Raw genomic sequence first — 22,821 nt, 5'->3', positions numbered from 1 at the left:
AAAATGGAGACTTTATGTCCTTCATGTTCACATGGATGGAGCTGGAGAATGTTCTTCTGAGCAAAGTATCACAGGAATGGAAGAAAAAGTATCCAGTGTACACAGCCCTATTATGAAATTTGTTTATAGCTTTCATATGAAATCTATAACCTAATAACAGCCTAAGATTACAGGGAGGGCAGAGGAAGGGTGATCGGAAGGATCACTTCTATGGTTTATCTTACAAGCATACAACTGAATCTTTCTAAGAGTAGAACATGAACGTCTTAACACAATAACTAAGAAAATGACATGAAGGCTATGTTAACCAGTTTGATGAAAATATTTCAAATTGTATATGAATACACCACACTGTACCCCAGAATTGCATTAATGTACATAGTTATCATTTATTAAATATATATATATATATATAATTTTCCACACCTTAAAAAAAAAGATGCATTTTGGGAGCAGGTTTAACTCTCTAAAATCACTGGTTCCCCTACATTTACATATGTATAGGTTCCTGAAAAATTCACTAATGTTTGTCTTGTTATACACTCTACAAAAGAACACTAAAGCTATTTATTACAGGGCACAGGATTTTTGTTATATATGGCCTGGCCTTGGTTGGTCCATAACTCCATTATCCACATTATCAATCACCCATGAGGATTGGCATGATCCAACATTGACTTCTCTGCAACCAGGAATAGTGTAGAAGTCAATTTTTGCACAAGAGCTACTCAAATATCACAGCTTTATGGGTCATGTGTATTAATTTTTTGTGCCACACAATAAATTACTACTGTCTTAGTGCCTTAAACTAACACACACTTTCATATCAAAGTTTAATATGATTCTCTGATTTTCTATGGAAAACTATGATTTTCTTCAGTTCCCTAGCCTTAGTTGGAACTAGTTCCGGGCTCCATACTCAACTCAATGAGTTCCCACCATTAAATTCTTTATCACCATCCCCAGATAGTGATAATGATGAGAACCCAAAATGAGTACAATCTCCCCAGTAGCAAGTGGGCCTGGGTGGATGCACTTTAATCTTTCATTATTGTTCACACTATCTTAATAAATGGTTTCCCCTTTATCATTTGACCATGATAGCAAGCCTGCTACAACTGCTCTGTCTGCTTAGAAAATTTATTGGTTCAAAAATAAAATCATACCTAGAAAGAGACTTAGTATCCTTCTGGGTAGCAGCTCAATTCACAATCACAAAGATGTGGAAACAACTCAAGGGCCCATCAACCCATGAATGTATTAATGAATTGTTTTATGTGTATACCGTAGAATACTATTCAGTCATAGAAAAGATGGAGACTTTGCATCTTTGTTACCTGGATAGAGTTGAAGAACTTTTTCCTTAGTAAAATATCTCAAGAATAGAAAAACAAGCATCCCATGTACTCAATACTAATTTTAAGCAAGTAGATAGACAGCTACAGGCCTACACAAGAGAAAAATGCAATTAAATTCAGGAATGAGGGCACAAGGGTCATGAATCTCCCACTGAATGTATACAGCGTAGAGGTATATGGTATATACCTCCTGGGTGCAGGACTCCAATACACCTAGAGCTTTTCCTAACAAAAGCAAAAGATGTAAGCTAATCGTAAGTACCCATATATTAACTTGACATGAAACAAACAAAAAACACAATAAATGTATATGTTTGTTTAGATTCTTGTGCTTGCTCTTCAGAGTGTGGTCCAAGTTCCAGTAATACAGCATACCTAGAGATCTGCTAGAAATGCAGACAGGTCCACTGTACCAAAATCTGCATTTTGCACCTTCTAGACCTTTCCAATGTATATTAAATTCTAAAAATCACTCATTGTGATTACCTTTGATTTCATGGAAATTCTGGTGATGTAGTAAGATATATTAGTTAATTAAAAAATAAATGAAAAACATTTATGTTTTTCTAATTTTTCTATGTGGTCCTTTATCATCTTTTTCCTTTCATTAATAATACAAAGGCCAAAGAGAACTCACTTTTTCTCCACATACAAGCTAATGAACCAGAAGGAATGTAGTACATTTATTCTATAGCATAATAATTGATAATACCTAATTTTTTATAAATACATTGAAAGAAGATTATATATTTGACATCCTTAAGTAGCCCACACATACAACACACACACAAACACACACAGAGAAATACACGATCCATGGTGACCTTTAAGTTGTGAGTTTTTATTTCATTTCACAAGTGAACAAACTTGCAGTTGCTTTATCTGGTGCCTTAGTAACTGGCCAGAAATATGGTCAAGTTACTAATAAAAGTTAAGAATAAATTTCTACTTTATATCATATAATTGTCTATCTGCTCACATAAGACAAGGTTTGGTGATATAAATTTAAAATTATAAGGTGAAGTTATGATTAGGTAACTCTGGGGAAATTATTAATATATAATCACTCAGGTGACATGAAGCACCAATATCAGGTGCCTACACAGTGCATGTCCTGGAAAATCTTTTTGTATGACAAAAATCATGACAAAAGAGGTAAATAGAGGAATGTTTTGATTCTTTTTTCTAACTCAGTCAGTTACTGGTTTAGGACAAACACAGAAATGAAAAAGGTAAAGGATCTTAGAATCAAAACATTGGCAACCATGCCTGGCAGGAAAATATCATTCTGTACAGATAAACAGTGCAATCAAGTAATTATTATCTTTAAAATCAAAGCAAGGATTATAAAATTTTTTTCTGAAATTTATCATGATGCCCATTGTGGTAGTAAACACAATTTAAACAAACAAAAAAAAAATGGATGAGTTTATCTATGATATTTGTGACATTAACAAGTGATTATTTCTCCCTTGGTAAACTTCCAGGAACATCAGATATAACCAATATTTACAATGGATATTTGGAGTCATGTTTAACACCATGTTCTATATTACAATAAATGTTAGGACATTCTTGGGGAGAAAGTAACAAAGAACTTGGTAGATGTTTAGAAACAGTGCCCAGACTGTCATGACCCTTCCAAATGCACACCCCTATTCTTCTATAGCTTTTTAGATTTCCTCTGTAACTCTAATAATTCTCATTGCTAAAATTTAGTTGAAGGCTACTATTTTAAAATGATTATTTCTGCCATTGTACAAGTTGAGATGTTGAGATTTCATGGTCTATTATTTTTTTGTTGCATAGTTTTCCTAGGCTTATCATAACAATTTATCACCCATTTGGAGACTTTAAACAATGGAAATTTATTTTCTCACAATTCTTGAGACAAGAAGTCTGAAATCAGTGTTCTGGGAAGACAAGGCTCCCTCTGAAAGAGGTGGAGAGAATTTCTTCTTTCCCCCTAGTTTGTGGCAGCAAACTGTGGATTCTCATGTACTGTCATGTGGCCTTCATCTCTGTATAGCTCCATGTCATCATTTACTTTTCCATAAGGACACACTCACTGGACTTAGGGATCACCTGAATCCATCATTATTTCATCTCAGTCCTTACTCAATTTTATCTCTGATAATATTATTCAAGAATATGTTTACTTCTGAGACTTTGGGTGGATATAAATAGTTGAAGGGACAGTATCCATCCCACTTGTAATGCCTACTTCACATATGACTCACAGCTATTTTTTTCTGAACATTAATGAGAATAAAAATCAAATGATTAAGTAAAGTTTTACTGTAATAAATTCAAAGCTCTGCTGGATTATTTAAATAATTTGAATCATCCCCTCTACTAGAAGGACTTAACACACTTCAACATACTAAATCTGATCCCTTTTGGGGGGTTAAAGTGCTCAACAAAATTGTATTGGATGATTCATCAACTTCCTGACACTCTCTTTCACATCTTTGTTCCTCAGGCTGTAAATCAAAGGATTCAGCATGGGGATGATGACTGTATAAAACACAGAACCTACTTTGACAATGAGCCAGGAGTTTTTAGAGTTGGGTACACAATAAAGGAACAGGACAGTCCCATGGAAAATGGTGATGGCCGTCAGATGGGAAGCACAGGTGGAGAAAGCTTTTTGGCGCCCACCAGCAGAAGGCATTCTCAGGATAGTGACAGAAATGAGGACATAAGTAGTGAGGATGATTCCCAGGCTGCTCACTTCATCAAATATGGCAAAAACAAAAGAAAGCACTTGGATGATGGAGGGGTCAGAACAGGAGACAGAGATGATGACAGAGTGCTCACAGATGAAATTGTTGAGGATGTTAGAGCCACAGAAGGATAATGTCAAAAGAAAATAGGTGAGTGTGAGAGAACAGACTATTCCCCACGTATAGGGCCCTGTCACTAAGGATGCACAGAGCTTTGGGGACATGACCACTGTGTAGAGCAGAGGGTTACAAACTGCCACAAACCGGTCGTAGGCCATCACGGCCAGCATGAAAGTTTCTGTCACTGCAAATGTGCAGGCAAAGGAGAACTGCATGATGCAGCCCGTGAAGGAGATGGTCCTGTCTTCCACAACCAAGTTCTCCAGCAGTTTGGGTGTCACTGTGGTAGCATAACAGAAGTCAACAAAAGACAAGTGGCTGAGGAAAAAGTACATTGGAGTATGGAGTTTGGGGTTGGCCTTGATGATCACAATCATGCCCAGGTTCCCCAGCACAGTGACCATGTAGATGGTCAGGAACACCAGGAACAGGGGCACCTGAAGGTTGGAATATTCTGAGAAGCCCAAGAGGATGAAGGTGACTCCAGAACTCTGATTTCCTTCTGCTAACTGCATGATCATTGACTAAGGTATAAAATAATGATAATAAATATAAAAATTAACTTGTACACTTATATTCTAGACATTGTGCCAAACAATTAAAAAATTTTAATTTACATATCCGGTAACTATATGTATTGTCAAAATAAGTAGCCGCACAATTTTTATATGATCATTCTGGGCTAGATATACATTAAGGAACTTATTGGATGTTAGACACATTCTTAGTGATGAAGTAGATGGTGACAGTGATTCTGAGTGGTGAAGCTTGATGGATAGAGGGTCTCGTAATCCACCAGGGATGTGTTTCAAGATACCCAGTTCATGCTGGATCCACAGATTTGAAGAAACTTCGTAAATGCCATGACTTTTGCTATATATACTGCTGCAAGCACTCCCAACCCAGTCCCCTGCCTCTCCTGTTTTCCCACCCTCTTTCCCCCACCTTCAACCATTACTCTGCCCTCTCTCCCAGCTCCTTCTCCCAGCACATTCCCATGCCCCCCAGAGTTAAAGCACGGGAAGTCCCAAGTTTCACAATGCCCCCCAAGTTCTCACTGGATGAACAATGGTGGAAATCCACCAAGGCTGTATTAATCATAGTTACATAACTATATCCATTGTGATTTGAGATATATCCATTGTCAACCAAGGCTGTATTAATCATGGTTACATAACTGTAACCATTGCTGTATCCATGACTACCCAAGCTGTAACCTCCCCCAACCAGCCACATTTCACTTCTGTAGTATGCTTGCTCAAAAATTATATAAGGGAGCTTGCCCTCTACTGGGACAGACTGACTCGGAAAAGCAGTCCCCTGCACAGATTTAATAAATCTCCAATTAATTGCACTTAAGTGGGGTCTGAGGCTATACTTTCAGGTTGCAGGGGTACAACAATACTTAGCTATGATAAAGTTTTATAAAATAGACAGTGTAAGAGAAATATAATAATAATAATTAGTAATTAAATAGACAAATTCTTGTAATACCATGTTCACATCACTATTTTTGCACTTTAGAGGTCTTATGAAGTAAAATAAGGATGACTTGAACACAGGCACAATCATACAGCAACAGGTGACCAGATAAAGGAGGTGTCTTCTAAGCCACCAAAGGGATTTACTCTGGAAAAGGGGATAATTCACATCCCAGGCAGGATGTAGACCTGACCTATTCAAAATAGGGTATAATTCAACACAAATAAATTGGTTTTATTATAAATAAAAATTATAGAATTTCCCATTTTTTCCCAACCATTTTTAACCACAGGTTTCTGACACTACAGGAAGTGAAATTAAGGCATTTCTCCTTTACCCTGTTTTCTCTTTGCTGTGCTGTCTCCTAATCATCTGACTCTTTCTTGTGCTCAGTTCATGGCTTGTGGCAAATTTACCAAACTGTCACCATTACTACAGTAGATTATGGGAGCATAGACACAGCCAACTTCCCAGCAATGCTCCTGCCCTTCACTGGGAGATCACTGATTCTTCATCCCTCAAGTTCTATGATTTTTATGCCAATCTTCGATTTGAAAACTTCAGTTTTCTCAATGGCTTAATATATCAAATGTAAATTTCTGTGCTTAGTTTTCCCCAGAGCCCTACCCTAGCTACTCCATGTATTCAACTTTATTTATCCACATTAGTATTCTCAATTTCAAATGAGCACAACAATGCATGCTTATTTACTTTTTTGTCTATTTGATTTTGATTATGTTTCACCTGGAATATACTTTTTTAATGCACTGATGCAGAATTTGCAATAAATAAAGCCTTAGATGAAAACCATTATCACAGGATAGTAGTGTTTCTTTTTTTAATCCAGCAATATTTCCCCCAAACTTGTAGAATATTGCTATATTATCAGGAAAGAAAAATGCCATGGCACATTCTGTTCACATTTATTTATGCCTATAATGCTTTTTATTCTCCATTTTTTTGAGAAGTTCCTGATTTTATAACCGTTAAATTACTTCACTATGATTTTACTATGCTTGGCACATGCTTGATAGCCTGAAAGCAAAAATCGAGATTAATATTCCAGAAAAGGACAAAGAGATCAGAGTTTAACAAACTGAAACCTTGGGTAGAAAGATTTAGTAGAAAGATTTAGTAGATTTTACCTTTAGACTAATGGATAGATTTCTACTTCCAAAGTGGCAGGACTTCCCTGTGCCCCAAATGAGAGAAAGATAAAACAAGATAAGACACATTATCCATGTGAAGCCAACTCACCTGAAGATTCTGTTCTTATTTCTTTGTAGCATTCAAGAAAGTTTCCAGTACAATTTAGGCATTAACATTAAATTTGGTAAATAGAGCAATAGTTCACAATAAACTTCAGTGAATTTTCCAGGATTATATTCCTCTTTTAATACCCACAGAAACTCATGGAAAGGTATTGGGAAGACAAAGAACAAAGATAAAAGTTGGATAGTTGATTTTTACTCCTGGGAGCAATATTTAGGCTTCATGTATACCTGTCCGTCGCCTTGGGATTTAGACCTAAGAGATCATTACTGCACTAGTTATTTTGAAACACAAACAGAAATTAGCTAAATGCCTTCCTGTTTTCTTCTAAATCACTGTAGACCATGCCTCTTTTACTAATTTATTTTGAAAATGTTATCATATACAAATTCATTTAGAAAACATGGTAACTGCAATAAAACACAAAGTGATGAAGAGGTTACTGCTGTTGATATTTTCTGTATTATATTTCTGTCTCTACATAGTAAGTATATTGTGTCTTGAGATGTATAAACAATCACATGTGCATTCTGGTTTTTATATTTAACACAACATACTCATAATTATAATTGAAATCATTGATTCACTTCTTCACAAGTTACTTATGTTTCCTTCTAAATATGACCAGGCCATTCTTCAAAGCTTATGACACTTATGATAACTAAAATCAAGTTATTATCAATAGAAGAAAGTAGAAATGAGAATACATTTTTAGCCATCTCTAGTGACTCTATACCAGAGAGTCGAATTTTATCCAAAATAAAAATATATATGTGTTTTGCTCCTGGCTCTGCAGAGTGTGGTCTGAGGTCCAGTAACAGCATCATGTGGAGTCCGCTAGAAACGCAGAATGACAGCTTTCCCATAGATCCACTGCACCAGGATCTGCATTTGATGTTTCCCAATGACTTGCCTGTATAATAAAGTCTGAAAATCATTCCAAATGATTACCTTTCAGTTGATTGAAATTCTGATGATTTATAAGATACTTTAATGAATTAAAAACAAATAAAGAAAACAAATGTATTTATATGTGCTGTCCTTTATTACCTTCTTTCCTCTTTCACTAATAGACCAGAGATCAAAGAGATCTCACCCTTTTCCCCACATACAAGATAATGTACCAAGAAGTATGTAATAAATTTATTCTCAAGAGTAATGATTGATAATACTGAATTTGTTTCAAACATGTTGAAAGGGGAAGAGCATCCTTAAGTAACATAATGTTATACATACATACAAACTCAATCATGTTCAAATAAAAGTTGTAAGTTTTTATTTCTTTTTCCAATGTCAACAAACTTTGGCTCACATTATCTGAAAAGTGTACAATATTATGCATTAGTAAATGGCCAGAATTATGGTAAAGTTATTTGTGATACATGACTTACAACTGAAAAAAGTAAGAATACAAAATCTGACCCCATCTCTACAAAAAATAGAAAAATTAACCTGGCATCATGGCAGATGCCTGTAGTTCCAGCTACCTGGGTGGGTAGAAGCAGGAGGATCAGTTAAACCCATGAGTCTGAAGTTGCTGTGAGTTAACCTGGACCATGGCACTCCCGCCTAAGTGGCAGACTGAGACTCTGCCTCAGAAAAGAATACAAAATCTGTCTCTTTATTGTTTTATAATTGTCTATTTACTCACAAATATAAGACAAGGGGTAGTCATGTACCTTCAAAATACAAGGTGAAGTTAAGCTCCATTTGACAGGAACATAAAAATTCTGGGAAAATTATTAATATTTAATCACTCTAGTGATGGGAAGCAACATCAGGTGCCCACATATGGTAAATCCTGTGGCATCTTGTGTGGAAAAACCATGATAAGCAGAGATGGCATCTTGATTTCTTTTTTTGTAACTCAATCACTGGAGTAAGCCAAACATGTGAATAATCAATTTAAAGAATATTGGAATCAATACATTCACAACTATTCTTTAGAGAAAAAAATTATTATTCTGTGCAGATAAAAAGTGTAATCCACTAATTATTAACCATAATAAGCAATACAGGATTATGAAAATTGCTTCTGCACTTATTATGATGTACAAGGTTTTAATAAATATAATTTTAAAAAATTAGTTTTGCAAATCGATTTTTGAATTTTGTGAATTTGACAGGTGATGTTTTGTTATTTTTCCTCTTGACAATCTTTCACAACCATCACATAAAATCAACATTTACACTTCATTTCCAGCATCATGTTCAAGATCACATTCTATGCTATTGAGGTGTTTGAAGGTACAACTGGGGTGATGGTCCCCCAAGAAGGACAAGAGGCCAAGCTGGGGATCAAGGAGAAGTTTTATTAAGAGTTAAAGCAGACAGGAGTCTGACCAGAAGGCAGCTACCTTTCACACAATTTCAAGAGTCTTTTATTAACTTTCTCAGTATAGCTGTAATGTGTGAGGAGTTCTATAGGGGAGCTATTCTCTGCTACAGAAAGATTGATCTTTGCACTAAGAGCTAAATTTGAACTTACTCCCTTCTGTGGACAGGACCAGGAATTTATCTCTGGAGCCATCCAGGGCTGGGTAGAAACTTACTGTTCCATTGTTTCCCAGGAACACTGGCCTTAAAGCATTCCAAAAGTGTGGGGAGGGGATTGCTGTGATGATGCAGTTGGTTTCTGGCCAGCTTTCTCTCTCTAGGTCCCTTCCCAAATGGCTTTACTCTTGTCAGGGTAGGAGGATTCATTTCCTACAGCTATAATAAGTGTAGGGGAGTTTCTTGGGGACAAAGGAACAAAGAACATGGTAGGCTCCCATGATAGGCACCCAACTGTCAATACTTTTTTGCAATTGCACTATAGCTTTCATATTCTTATAACGAAAATTAAGTTGAAGCACCTTCAGAAGATTATTTGCTGTGACAATAAATACGTTTTAAGATTAAGAATTTATAAGCTCATATATTCTTGCTAGATATGTTTCCTATGCCTTGGCACAAAAATTATGACCAGTGTGGGGGCTTTATAAGAGAGAAGTTTCTTTTCTCACAATTTGTAAAATCAGTGTTATGGCTAGACTATGTTACCTCAGAAGGAACAAGGGGATAACTCTTGCTTGCCTCTAGTATGTGTCAACAAACAGCCAATTTGCTCCAGTCTTCACCAGACCTTTATGCCCCTGTATGTCTATGTTGTCCTTTACTGTCTCTCATAAAGTAACCTTCATTGGATTTAGGGATCACCTCAATCCACTACCATCTTATCTAGGTCATTATTAAATTTTGTCTCCAAAGAGTGACTTTGTAAATAAAGTCACTTCCAAGGTTATGGGTGAGGGCACATATTTTAAGGTATGATATACATCCCACTTGTAACACGTGTTATATCACCTACAGCCCACAGCAATTATTTTTTGTAAATATTGACAGGAATAAAAATCATGCAATCAAATACATTTTTATACAATAGATTTAAACCTGTTACTAGTAAATTCACTAAATAGTTTGATTCATCCCCTCTTTCAGAATCATTGAACATATCTCAATTTGTTCCCAGTCTGGTTCCCTTTTTGGTAATAAGTGTTTAACAAAATTATGTTGGGTGAGCCATTAACTTCCTGACACTCTCTTTCACATCTTTGTTCCTCAGGCTGTAGATCAAAGGATTCAGCATGGGGATGATGACTGTATAAAACACAGAACCCACTTTCACTATGAGCCAGGAGTACTTAGAGTTGGGTACCAAATAAAGAAAGAGGACAGTCCCATGAAAAATGGTGATGGAGGTCAAGTGGGAGGCACAGGTGGAGAAAGCTTTCTGGCGCCCACCAGCAGAAGGCATTCTCAGGATAGTGACAAAGATGAGCATATAAGTAGTAAGGATGATTATCAGGCTGCTCACTTCATCAAATATGACAATGAACAATGAAAGAACTTGGATGATGTAGGGGGCATAGCAGGAGACAGACATGATGACAGAAAATTCACAGAAGAAATTGTTGAGGATGTTAGACCCACAAATGGACAGTCCCATGAGAAACCAGGTGAGTGTCAGAGAACAGAATATACCCCATGCATAGGGTATAACAACTAAAGATGCACAGAGCTTTGGAGACATGACCACTGTGTAGAGCAAAGGGTTACAAACTGCCACAAACCGGTCATAGGCCATTACGACCAGCATAAAGGTTTCTGCCACAGCAAATATGCAGGCAAAGGAGAACTGCATGATGCAGCCGGTGAAGGAGATGGTCCTGTCTTCCACAACCAAGTTCTCCAGCAGTTTGGGTGTCACCGTGGTGGAATAACAGAAGTCCACAAAGGACAAGTGGCTGAGGAAATAGTACATGGGGGTGTGGAGTTTGGGGTTGGCCCTGATGATCACAATCATGCCCAGGTTCCCCAGCACAGTGACCGTGTAGATGGTCAAGAACACCAGGAACAGAGGGACCTGGAGATAGCCGTATTCTGAGAAGCCCAAAAGGATAAAGTTGGATCCAGAACTCTGATTTCCTTCTGCTGATATCATGATTGTTGAATGAAATCTAAAATAATGATTATACAAACAATAATTATCTGATATAATTCTACTATAATACTTACTATATTCTAGACATTGCACTAAAACATTAGAACATTTTAATTTAAATATCCAAATAACACTATACCTTATAAAGCAAGTGACCTCATAACTTTTATATAAGCAAACTGGGCCTCATACACATTAGAGAACTTATTTGAGGTTGGATTCTTAGTCATAAACAAGATTGTGATGTTGATCCTGAGTGGCTGAAGTTGAACTATATTGGACCTCCCTATCCACTAAGTATGTGTGTCAAGATTCCCAGTGGATGCCTGAAGCACAGATTAAGAAACTGTAAATACCATAATTTTTTGTATATATATATTTACCCATAATAAAGTTTTATGAAATAGGCACAATAAGAGATTATCAATAATAACTAATAATAAAATAGACCAATTATAGTAACACCATGTCAGCATAACTATTTTTCTGATTTGAACACAGGCACTATCATAGAGCAACACTTGATCAGATAAAAGAGATGACTTCTAAGTATCTAAGGGGATTAAATCTAGACATGAGGATGATTGATGTCCCAGGCAAGATGCAGACTGTGAGATTTCATCATGCTACTCAAAATGAGACATAATTTAATGCTAGTAATTTGTTTCCTTCTTGTAGAATTTCTCACTTATTTTTTCCAACCCTTGTTAACCACAGGTAACTGAAACTATACTAAGTGAAACCATGGCTTACTGGGTATTACGTTTTCTTTTGTCTGTCAGGTCAGTAGAATATTCTTTTACAATGTGAAAAGCATTATTTTCCAAGTTTCATCATTCTGAAAGTCCATATTCTTTAATACTAATACATATACCAATGTATATGAATTTAGTATCATGGAACAAGAGCAATCAAAGAGATGCCATAGCTACATGGCAGATGTTCAGTCTGTGGATCAAATGGAAGGCAGCTTCTTTGAGGCATCAAAGGAATTTTTGAATTTGTAAAATATGTTTAGGTGTTGGAAGAAAAATAGCCTTGTATACCGGCCAACTTTCTGTTGATTCCATTCTTATACTGCAAAAATTGTCTTTGTTTCCTTAAATAATGTATCAGCATTATCACGATGAAATGATGAAGGTGTATTTTGACATGTTCTTTTCAAAATTGTGTTTTCTTTACTACTCAAGTATTTCTCAGTTTCACTGATGCTCTTCACAGACACACTTAAATGCCTTGCTCATTATCTATTGAATGCATTTTAACTTATTATTTTTTAAATTGGTTCACTATGCCATTGTATTACAATATTCACAGAAACTCTGAATTAAACTATACTATATAAAATGATTTGATTTAGGCTTTTTAATTCTGTGAAGGTAAAAGTGGAAACCTCATATACACATGCATATGTAAAAAAAATTAAAAAAAATTAAAAAGTGATCTATCCAATCTTTCTGTTATTCTTGAGAGAAATCTGGGGAATATGGTAAAAATCACCAGTGGTTACATAAGGACAGTAACAAGAACACTGGCCACATGAGGTACTGAACAGGGTTTTGATTGAAGTTACATATGCGATTATGTAATTTTGAGTCACACATACTATGCTACATTGGGAATGTTATTTGGAGAAAGTGCAAGTATTCCAGTTGTCCTTAATAATTCAATTAATATTTCAATAATTGTTCTAAAAACACACGTCTGAAATGTTCACCTAAATAAAAAACTATGAGTATGAATCACATAAATGAAGATACCATTTTAGTCTGACCAGTTCAAAGAGGAAAGAAATTATCATCTCCTGCACTGCTCAACACTATTTGTGACAGTAAAAATCAAATTAATAAAATTAAAGGAACTTTCTCCATAGGGGAAACGGAATGATAGAATGCTGATGACACCAGCACCTCCTTCCAAGAAGGAAGCATGGGCTCTGGAAACGTAGATTTAATTTCAATTTTGGGCTTTGTTCTTTGCACTTTTTTTTGTTTTTTGTTTTTTTTTTTTTTTTTTTTGAGAACAGTTTCACTATGTCACCCTGGTAGGGTGTCGTGGTGTCACAGCTCACAGCAACCTCAAACTCTTGGGCTTAAGTGATTCTCTTGTCTCACCCTCCCATGTAGCTGGGACTCCAGGCACCCGTCACAACCCCTAGCTATGTCCTTTGCACTACTTCGTCAGTAAGATGATAATACTAGTGACTGAATAGTATATTTTTCATAAGTATGTAAGAATTGCATTGAGAAACAATGCCAAATGAACTCAGCTCAGACTGACAATTCTGGAGTCCAGAAAATGCAGGCCACCCCATTCCAACAGCTTTAATTTTTAGTTTTATGGCTGATTCAGTTAATTTTCCAATCCCTCTGTCATAATAAAACATCTAGAAAACATATCAAAGGGCAAATTGGACAGCAATGGACTTGTGGGTGAAGATGAAATCACCAAAGTTGATCTCTGCTCTTTTTCTTGAATCTCCATTGCTCCCCCTTACTCTAAGTTCACAAAGAGCTTTAATGAATTTGCTCTGTTTTCTCTTTGCTGCACTATCTCATAATCATCTGACCCCTTTCTAGGGCTCTGTTTCTCATCTCAGGTTTGTGGCTATGGAGGATTTGCCAAACTGTCATCATTACTGCAGTAGCTTATGTGAGCAGAGACACAGCCAGCTTCCCGGTAGTGCTCCTGCCCTGCACTGGGAGATCACTGATCCTTCATCCCTCATGTTTTGTGATTTTTATGTCAATCTTGGATTTGAAAACTTCATTTGTCCTCTATGACTATATTTATCAAATGGAAATTTCTGTGCTTGGTTTTCCCAAGAGTCCTACCCCAGCTACTCCATGTATTCAACCTTCTTTATCCACACCAGTATTCTCAGTTTATAAGGAACAATGCATGTTCATCTCTTTTTTTGTCTATTTGATTTTGATTATGTTTCACCTAAAATTACACTCTTTTTCTAATCCACTGATGCATAATTTGCAATAAATAAAGCCTTAGATGAAAGTCATTGTCACAGGATAGTAGTGTTCCTTTTTTTAATCCAGCAATATTTTCTAAGTTCTTGTAGACTTATCTGTATATTGTCAGGAAAGGAAAATGCCATGGCATACTCTGTTCACATTAATTTATGCCTATAATGCTTTTCTTTCTACATGATTTTGAGAAGTTACTGATTTTCTAATAACCATTAAATTATTTCAGTGTGATTGTCCTATACTAGATACATGGTTGATACCCTGAAAGCCAAAATCGAGACTGATACTCTAGAGAAGGACAAAGAAATCAGAGCTCAACAAACTGAACCCTTGGGAAGATAGATTCAGTAGATTTTACTTTTGACAAATTGAGTTTCCTACTTCCAAAGTAGCAGAAGTTCACTGTGCCCCAAATGAGAGAAAGATAACACAAGATAAGATACATCACTCATTTGAAATCAACTCACCTGAATACACAATAAATTTCAATGAATTTTCCAGAAATATATTTCTTTCTTAATACCAAGGGAAACTCATGAAAACATAGTAGGAGGAGAATGAAAAAAGGCAAATATTGGGCTGTTGATTCTGACTCCTAGGAATAATATGTAAGCTTCACATATACCTCCATCACCTTGGGGATTTAGACCCAAGAGAACATTACTGTACTAGTTATTTTTGGAATAAAAACTGCGACATTAGACTAAACACCTTCTTATGTGGCATATTGCAGAATACGATATCTACTAAATGACAGGTGATGAGGCCACTTTAAGTTACTTTACTAATTTATTTTGAGCTTTTTAATCATGGAAAATATACAAATTCACTTAAAAAACAAGGTATGTAAAATAAAACAGAAATAAGAAAATGATGAGAATGCAACAATGAAATGGGAACTGTTGTTAATATTTGTTATATTACACTTCTGTCTCTATATGGCATGTATATTGTGTCTTGAGGTGTATAAACAATGGCAGGTGCATTCTGGCTTTTGAACTTAATACAAAATACTCATCATTGTCTTTGAAATCATTGATTCACTCCTGTGAAAGTAATTTATGTTTCTCTAAATATGACCTGGCCACTCACTCACATTATGCTTATAATGTGTGTAGTTATTAAATGTTGACAATTAAAAAGAAGTTATTATCAATAGAAAGAAGTAAAAAAGACTCTATTACAGCCATCTCTAGTGACTCTACACCAATTGAGTTTTATCCAAAATAAAGATACATACGTGTTTTCATTTTAGCTCTGCAGAGTGTGGTCTGAGGTCCAGCAACAGCAGCATCACATGGTGTCGGCTGCACCAGGATCTGCGTTTGGCAATGTTTCCAGATAGTGTGAACGCACACAAAACTCTGAAAATCATTCATTTTGATTAACCTTGGTTTGATGGAAATACTGACCATTTGTATGATACTTTAATGAATTAAAAGCAAATAAATAATTGATTTTTTCTGATTTTTCTATTCTATCCTTTATTACCTTCTTTCTTTTTCCATTATGAAACTAAAGATCAACAAGCTCTCACCCTTTTCCCCCCATACAAGTTAATGTACCGAAAAGTACATAATAAATTCCTTCTGAAGGAGAATGATTTGTAATGCTGAATTTGTTATGAATATTTTGAAAGAGGAAGGGCATCTATTTGACATCCTTAAGTAGCATAGCACTATGTGCACATGCACACAAACACAATCCCTAATGAAATAAAAATCATAAGTTTTCATTTCATTCCCCAGTGTGAACAGGCTTTGAATCACATTATCTGAAAAGTGTCTATTATATTGCATTAGTAATTGACCAGAATTATGGTAACATTATATGTCATCCATGATTTACAACTAAGGAAAATTAAGAACACAAAATTTGATCCTATCTCTACTAAATATAGAAAAATGAGCCAGGCATTGTGGGGGGTTCCTGGAGTGACAGCAACTCAGGAGGCTGAGGCCAGAGAGTTAAGCTGATGCCATGACACTCTAACCTGGGTGGCAGAGTCAGATGTTGTCTCAAAAAAAAAAAAAAAGAATACAAATTCTGTTTCTTTTATGTTTTATAACTGTCTATTCACGCACATATATAAGATAAGGTTTGGTGGTGTACCTTCAAAATATCAGGTGAAATTAAGCTTTATTTGATATGAACATGGTAACTCTGGAAAACAACTAATATTTAATCATTCAACTGATGTCAAACAACAATATTCAAAAATATCGGGTTCCTACAGGGCATGCCCTGAGGAAACTCAGTGAGCAAACCATGAAGAGCAAGGGATAAACAGAAAGAACAACATTTGTGTGGGTGGGGGGGAGGAAAGTGAAAGCTCTCCTTAAAATACAGAGGTCTGGCAATTAAGTTCAAAAACTTGCCACTACTTATATGGCCCGCCCTCTACAAACAACTTGGTAAGTTTCACAACCTTGACATATCAGAGTCTCACAGCTGTATTCATATCCATGTGTGATGGTGTCTTGCTGCATGACATTCATTCATTTTTTATTTTTCTTTTGTATTTCAATTTAATATGAGGGTATGGATATTTAGGTTTCATTGTTCTCACTTCCACGGTAACATTCAAGTGGTAGGAGAGCTGTTCACCCAGCGGGTGTGTTAAACACCCTCTCATTGTCCACATTAGGTGAGGTTCTTCCAATTCCCCTCCCTCTTCCCCCAGATCACCATCCCCTCTCCCTTCCCTCTCCCTCCTCCTTCTTCCCTCTTGTTGCACTGCATTTCTGTTATATCATTTATATAGGCCTATAATTCTTTATATATAAGGTGGACATAAAGTTTATGTGTAATTTAAAATAGTTTAAGATAGTAAATTGAACACCAACTTCATGAACACTCTGTATTGCTTTCGTATTAGTATTGAGTACATTGGATTTTTCTTTTCCATTCTTGAGATACTTAACTAAGAAAAATTGTTTCAACTCCACCTAGGTAAACATAACAGATATAAAGGCTCCATCTTTTCTTATGAATGAATAGTACTCCGGGATATATATACATATGCCATAGTGTGTTAATCCATTCCTGGGTTGATAGGTGTTTGGGTTGCTTCCACAGCTTGGCAATTATGGATTTAGCTGCAATAAACATTCTGGTGCAAATGTCTTTGTGGTGGAATTATTCTTGTTCTTCTGGGTAGATACCAAGTAATGGGATTGTGGGATCAAACAGAAGGTCCACTTTTAGCATGCACTGTGGAAAATAATCCCTAATGAATAAATGGTGCTGGGAGAACTGATTAGTCACATGTAGAAGATTGAAACTGCACCCACATCTCTCACCAATCACAAAAATTGATTCTCACTGGACAAAAGATTTAAACTGGAAACATGAAGCACTAACAATTCTGGAAGAGAGTGTGGGTAAATGCTTGAAAATGTTGACCTGGGAAATATTTTATGAGGAAGACACCCCTGGCAACTGCAGCAACACCCAAAATAAATAACTGGGACTTGATCAAGCTAAACGGCTGCTGCACAGCTAAGGGTACTACAAACAAAGCAAATAGACAGCCTTCGGAATAGGAGAAGAGTTTCCCACATTAAGAATCTGACAAATGCCTGATAACTAGATCTACAGAGAACTCAAATTAAACAATAAGAAAAGAGCAAACAACCACCTGTATAAGTGGGCAAGTGTTTTGAACAAAAACTTCTCTGAGAAAGACAAACCAAATGGTCAACAACACATGAAAAAATGCTCATTATCTTTCATTGTCAGAGAAATGCAAATCAAATCACTCTGAGATATCACTCAACTCAAAGATTATCCCGCATCACAAAGCCCCAAATCTACAGATGCTGGCATGGACAAGGAGAGAAGGGAACACTTCTAAATTGCTGGTAGGATTGCAAACTAATACAGAAATAGCATCTTGATTCTTTTTATGTAATTCAGTTTGTCACTGGATTAAGCCAAACACATAAATAATCAATTTAAAAGATATGGGATCACAAGCATTTTTGGGAGAAAAAAAAATCATTCTATGCACATGAAAAATGTAATCTACTAATTATTTACCTTAATAGAAAAAAAAATGAAAATTATAGAAACTGTTTTGCATTTGCTCTATAATGCTGACATTCTTGCTACTAAAATGAAGTTGAAGGACATTTAAAAAATGATTTCCCATAACAACATATAATTTTGAGAGATTAAATGTTCATAAGCTCATATTTTCTTGTTGGATATGTTTCTGAGCCTAGGCACAAAAATATGACCAATGTTGTGGTGTTATAAAATAAAGATTTCTTTTCTCACATTCCTTGAAACCAGAAGTCTGAAATTGAGGTGCTGGCAAGAGTACATTACCTCAGAAGGAATGTGGTGAGATTTCTTTCTTTCTTTTTTTCTTTCTTTCTTTTTTTTTGAAGTTTTTGGGCCAAGGCCGAGTTGGAACCCACCACTTCCAGCATATGGGGTTGGCACCCTACTCCTTTGAGCCACCCAGTGAGAACTCCTTCTTGCCTCCAGTATGTGTCAACAAACTGCTAACTCGCTTCTGTCTTCAAAAGGCCTTCCTCTCTCTGTGTGCCTATGGTGTTCTTTACTGTCTCACATAAAAGACATGCTCACTGGATTAAGGGTGCACCTTAATCCATTATGATCTCAGATAAGTCCTTACCCTATTTCATCTGCAACGATTTCACTTTCAAATAAGGTTCACTTCAGAGATTCAGAGTGGACATAAATAGTTTAAGAGGCAATATCCATACCACTTGTAACACTTGTGTCACTTCACATATCATTCACAGCTATTTTTTTTTTAAATATTGACAGGAATAAAAATCAAACAAAAAATAGTTTTGTTTATAACAGATTTAAAACTATTCTAATGACCTCACTAAATAATTTAAATGATTCCCTCTACTGGAACCACTGAACATACCTAAATATAAGTAATCTGATTTTTTTTTTTTTTTTGAGATATAAATGCTCAACAAAATTGTGTTCGGTGATTCATCAATTTCCTGACAGTCTCTTTCACATCTTTGTTCCTCAGGCTGTAGATCAAAGGATTCAACATGGGGATGATGACTGTATAAAATACAGAACCCACTTTGACTATGAGCCAGGAGTTCTTAGAGTTGGGTACACAATAAAGAAGGAGGACAGTCCCATGGAAAATGGAGATGGCAGTCAAGTGGGAGGCACAGGTGGAGAAAGCTTTCTGGCGCCCACCAGCGGAAGGCATTCTCAGGATAGTGATGAAGATGAGGATATAGGTAGTGAGGATGATTCCCAGGCTGCTCACCTCACCAAATATGGCGATGACAAAACCCAATACTTGGAAGGTGTATGGATCTGAGCAGGAGACAGAGATGATAACAGAGAACTCACAGAAAAAATTGTTGAGGATGTTAGAGCCACAGAATGATAATACCAAGGGGAAATAGGTGAGTGAGAGGGAACAGACTATTCCCCATGTGTAGGGCCCTGCCACTAAGGATGAACAGAGCCTTGGGGACATGACCACTGTGTAGAGCAGAGGGTTACAAACAGCCACAAACCGGTCGTAGGCCATCACATTCAACATGAAGGTTTCTGCCACCACAAATAGGCAGGCAAAGGAGAACTGCATGATGCAACCCGTGAAGGAGATGGTCCTGTCTTCCACAACCAAGTTCTCCAGTAGTTTGGGTGTCACTGTGGTGGAATAACAGAAGTCAACAAAGGACAGATGGCTGAGGAAAAAGTACATGGGGGTGTGGAGTTTGGGGTTGACCCTGATGATCACGATCATGCCCAGGTTCCCCAGCACAGTAACTGTGTAGATGGTCAGGAATACCAGGAACAGGGGCACCTGAAGCTCAGCATATTCTGAGAAGCCCAAGAGGATAAAGGTGACTCCATAACTCTGATTTCCTTCTGCTATCAACATGATTGCTTTTTTTTTATCTTGTAGTTTTTGGCTGGGGCTTAGTTTGAAGCTACCACCTCTGGCATATGGGGCAGGATGTCTACTTCTTTGAGCCACAGGTGCAACCCACCATGATTACTTTTGAAGAAAATCTGAAATAATGATAATAAAAACAATAATTATCTTATATATTTAGATAATACCCTATGCCAGACATTATACCATAACTTAAACTATATTAATTAAAATCTAATTCTTCAAACATTAAAATTACATATAAAAGCATATTAATTTGAATAATCATGCAACAAGATAAATTTTAGAAACTGGTAGATCCATATTTTTAAATATGCAAGCCTGAGGCATATATAAGTTAGGAAATTTGATGGGGGTTAGACCTATTCTTAGCAATGAGATGGGTTTTGAAGTTGATTCTGAGTGACAGAAGTTGGAGGATAGCGTACTCCCCACCCTTGTCCCCTGGGGTTGTGTCTCAATTCCCCAGATAGTAATACGTACTCTGCATATGCTACATTTTTTCCTCTACATTCCTATGCATTAGAATGTTTTATGAATTAGACACAATGAGGTAAATAACTATTAATAAAATAGAATACTTAAAATAGCATGTTAACATCACTATTTTGTACATTAGGGACATTGTTAAGTAAACTAAGGGTCACTTGAACACAGGCACTCTGATACAGCTGATCTGAGATGGTGTCTATGTGACCAAGGGGCATGTGGTGTAGACAGACTGGGGAAGCTCAATAAAGGGATGATTCACATTCATAGTGGGAAGGATGGTGTGAGAGTCCATCACACTATTCACAGTGATGCATAGTTTTAAACTTAGGAATGATTCACTTCTCTAAATTCCCACTTAATATCTTCTAACCATAGTTGACCATGGATCACTATGAAAATACAAAAAGTTAAACTGAGGAGAAGGGAGGACCACTGGAGTTTCCTTGTGAGCAATAGAAAATAATTCTTCAGTATTTTGGAAAATGTTTTCAGTTTCTATTATCCTGAAAGTCTCTGCTTTTTAATACAAAAATAAATTTAGCATTAAAATTACAAAGGATCACAAGAGCTAAAACATTAGAGGAGGTGACACTGCCAGAGCTGCATGCCAGATGTTCAGGATGAGGATCGGAGGGAAGGCAGGTTTCGTGAGTCATCGTAGGAACTTTTGAGTTTGAAAAATATGTTTGTAAATAGAAGAGAATTTAGTCCTGTGTATTTGCAACTTTTCTGTTGATTCTATCCATATACTGCAATAATGTTTTTTTTTCTAAAATAATGTAGCACCTTATGAGTCGATGAAGGTATACTTTTGACACATTCCTTTACCAATGTGTTTTCGTTTCTAAGGTAACTGTTTTCTCACTTAGTTTCACTGAATCTCTTTCATTCTCAATACCATTTTAATGATTATCTACCCATTACCTTTAATTTGTTTTTATTATGATTTTAAAGTTGAGGGTTTTGTTTATTTTTTTATTAAATCATACCTGTGTACATTAATGCAATAAATGGGTACAATGTGCTGGTTTTATATAAAATTTGAAATATTTTCATCAAACTGATGAACATAGACTTCATGGCATTTTCTTAGTTATTGTGTTGAACCATTTATATTCTACATTTTGTAAATTTCACATGTACCCTTGTAAGTTGTACCATACATGTGGTCCCATCAATTATCCTCCCTCCATTCATCCTTCTCCCTCCCCTCTTCTCCTTCTCTCTTTCCCTGTATTCTTGGTTTCATAGTAGGGCTGAGTACATTGAATTATTTTTCTGCCAATCTTGAGATACTTTGCTAAGAAGAATATGTTCCAGCTCCATACATTTAAACATGAAATAGGTAAATGCCCATCTTTCTTTAAGGCTGCATAATATTCCAAGGTGCACATATACCAAAATTTGTTAATCCATTTGTGGGTTGATGGGCAAGTGGGCTTCTTCCATGACTTGGCAATTAGGAATTGGGCTGCTATAAACATTCTGGTACAAATATCTTCATTGTAATGTGATTTTTGGTCTTCTGGATATATACCTAGCAGAGGAATTGTAGGATCAAATGGCAGGTCTATTTTTAGATCCCTAAGTGTTCTCCAAACATCTTTGCAAAAGGAAGGTATTAGTTTGCATTCCCACCAGAATTGTAGAAGTGTTCCCTTTTCTCTAGGAAAGAAAAGCCCAGGACCAGATGACTTCACATCAGAATTATACCAAACCATTAAAGAGGAACTAGTACCTACATTACTCAACCTTTTTCAAAATATAGAAAAAGAAGGAATACTACCCAACACATTCTATAAAGCAAAAATCACCTTGTTCCCCAAACCAGGAAAAGACCCAACAAGAAAAGAAAATTATAGACCAATATCACTAATAAATATTGATGCAAAAATATTCAACAAGATCCTAGCAAACAGAATCCAGCAACACATCAAACAAATTATACACCACAACCAAGTGGGTTTTATCCCGGGGTCTCAAGGTT

General features: G+C 36.2%; 3 protein-coding genes across 3 annotated transcripts; all 3 read right to left on the bottom strand.

Moving 5' to 3' along the window:
• Window positions 1-3,774: 3,774 nt before the first annotated feature.
• LOC100940903 (olfactory receptor 5D13-like) lies at window positions 3,775-4,719 on the bottom strand. Its single transcript, XM_003802446.1, has one exon. It carries the CDS (start codon window positions 4,717-4,719, stop codon window positions 3,775-3,777), a length of 945 nt encoding a protein of 314 aa, XP_003802494.1.
• A 5,786-nt stretch (window positions 4,720-10,505) lies between these two features.
• Window positions 10,506-11,441, bottom strand: LOC100940585 (olfactory receptor 5D13-like). Its single transcript, XM_003802445.1, has one exon. The coding sequence runs from the start codon at window positions 11,439-11,441 to the stop codon at window positions 10,506-10,508; it is 936 nt and encodes a 311-aa protein (XP_003802493.1).
• A 7,941-nt stretch (window positions 11,442-19,382) lies between these two features.
• On the bottom strand, window positions 19,383-20,327 carry LOC100967164 (olfactory receptor 5D13-like). The gene has a single exon (XM_003802444.1). The coding sequence runs from the start codon at window positions 20,325-20,327 to the stop codon at window positions 19,383-19,385; it is 945 nt and encodes a 314-aa protein (XP_003802492.1).
• Window positions 20,328-22,821: the final 2,494 nt, after the last annotated feature.

The sequence above is a fragment of the Otolemur garnettii genome, unplaced genomic scaffold (assembly GCF_000181295.1).
Source record: "Otolemur garnettii isolate 467f Iridium unplaced genomic scaffold, OtoGar3 scaffold00247, whole genome shotgun sequence".
NCBI lineage: Eukaryota > Metazoa > Chordata > Mammalia > Primates > Galagidae > Otolemur > Otolemur garnettii.
Note: the sequence above shows the minus strand (reverse complement) of the source record. Positions and strands in the feature narration are given on the sequence as shown.

Coding starts and splice junctions, on each gene's coding strand:
- LOC100940903 (XM_003802446.1), bottom strand. CDS start 4,719: ATGCAGTTAGCAGAAGGAAATCAGAGTTCTGGAGTCACCTTCATCCTC.
- LOC100940585 (XM_003802445.1), bottom strand. CDS start 11,441: ATGATATCAGCAGAAGGAAATCAGAGTTCTGGATCCAACTTTATCCTT.
- LOC100967164 (XM_003802444.1), bottom strand. CDS start 20,327: ATGTTGATAGCAGAAGGAAATCAGAGTTATGGAGTCACCTTTATCCTC.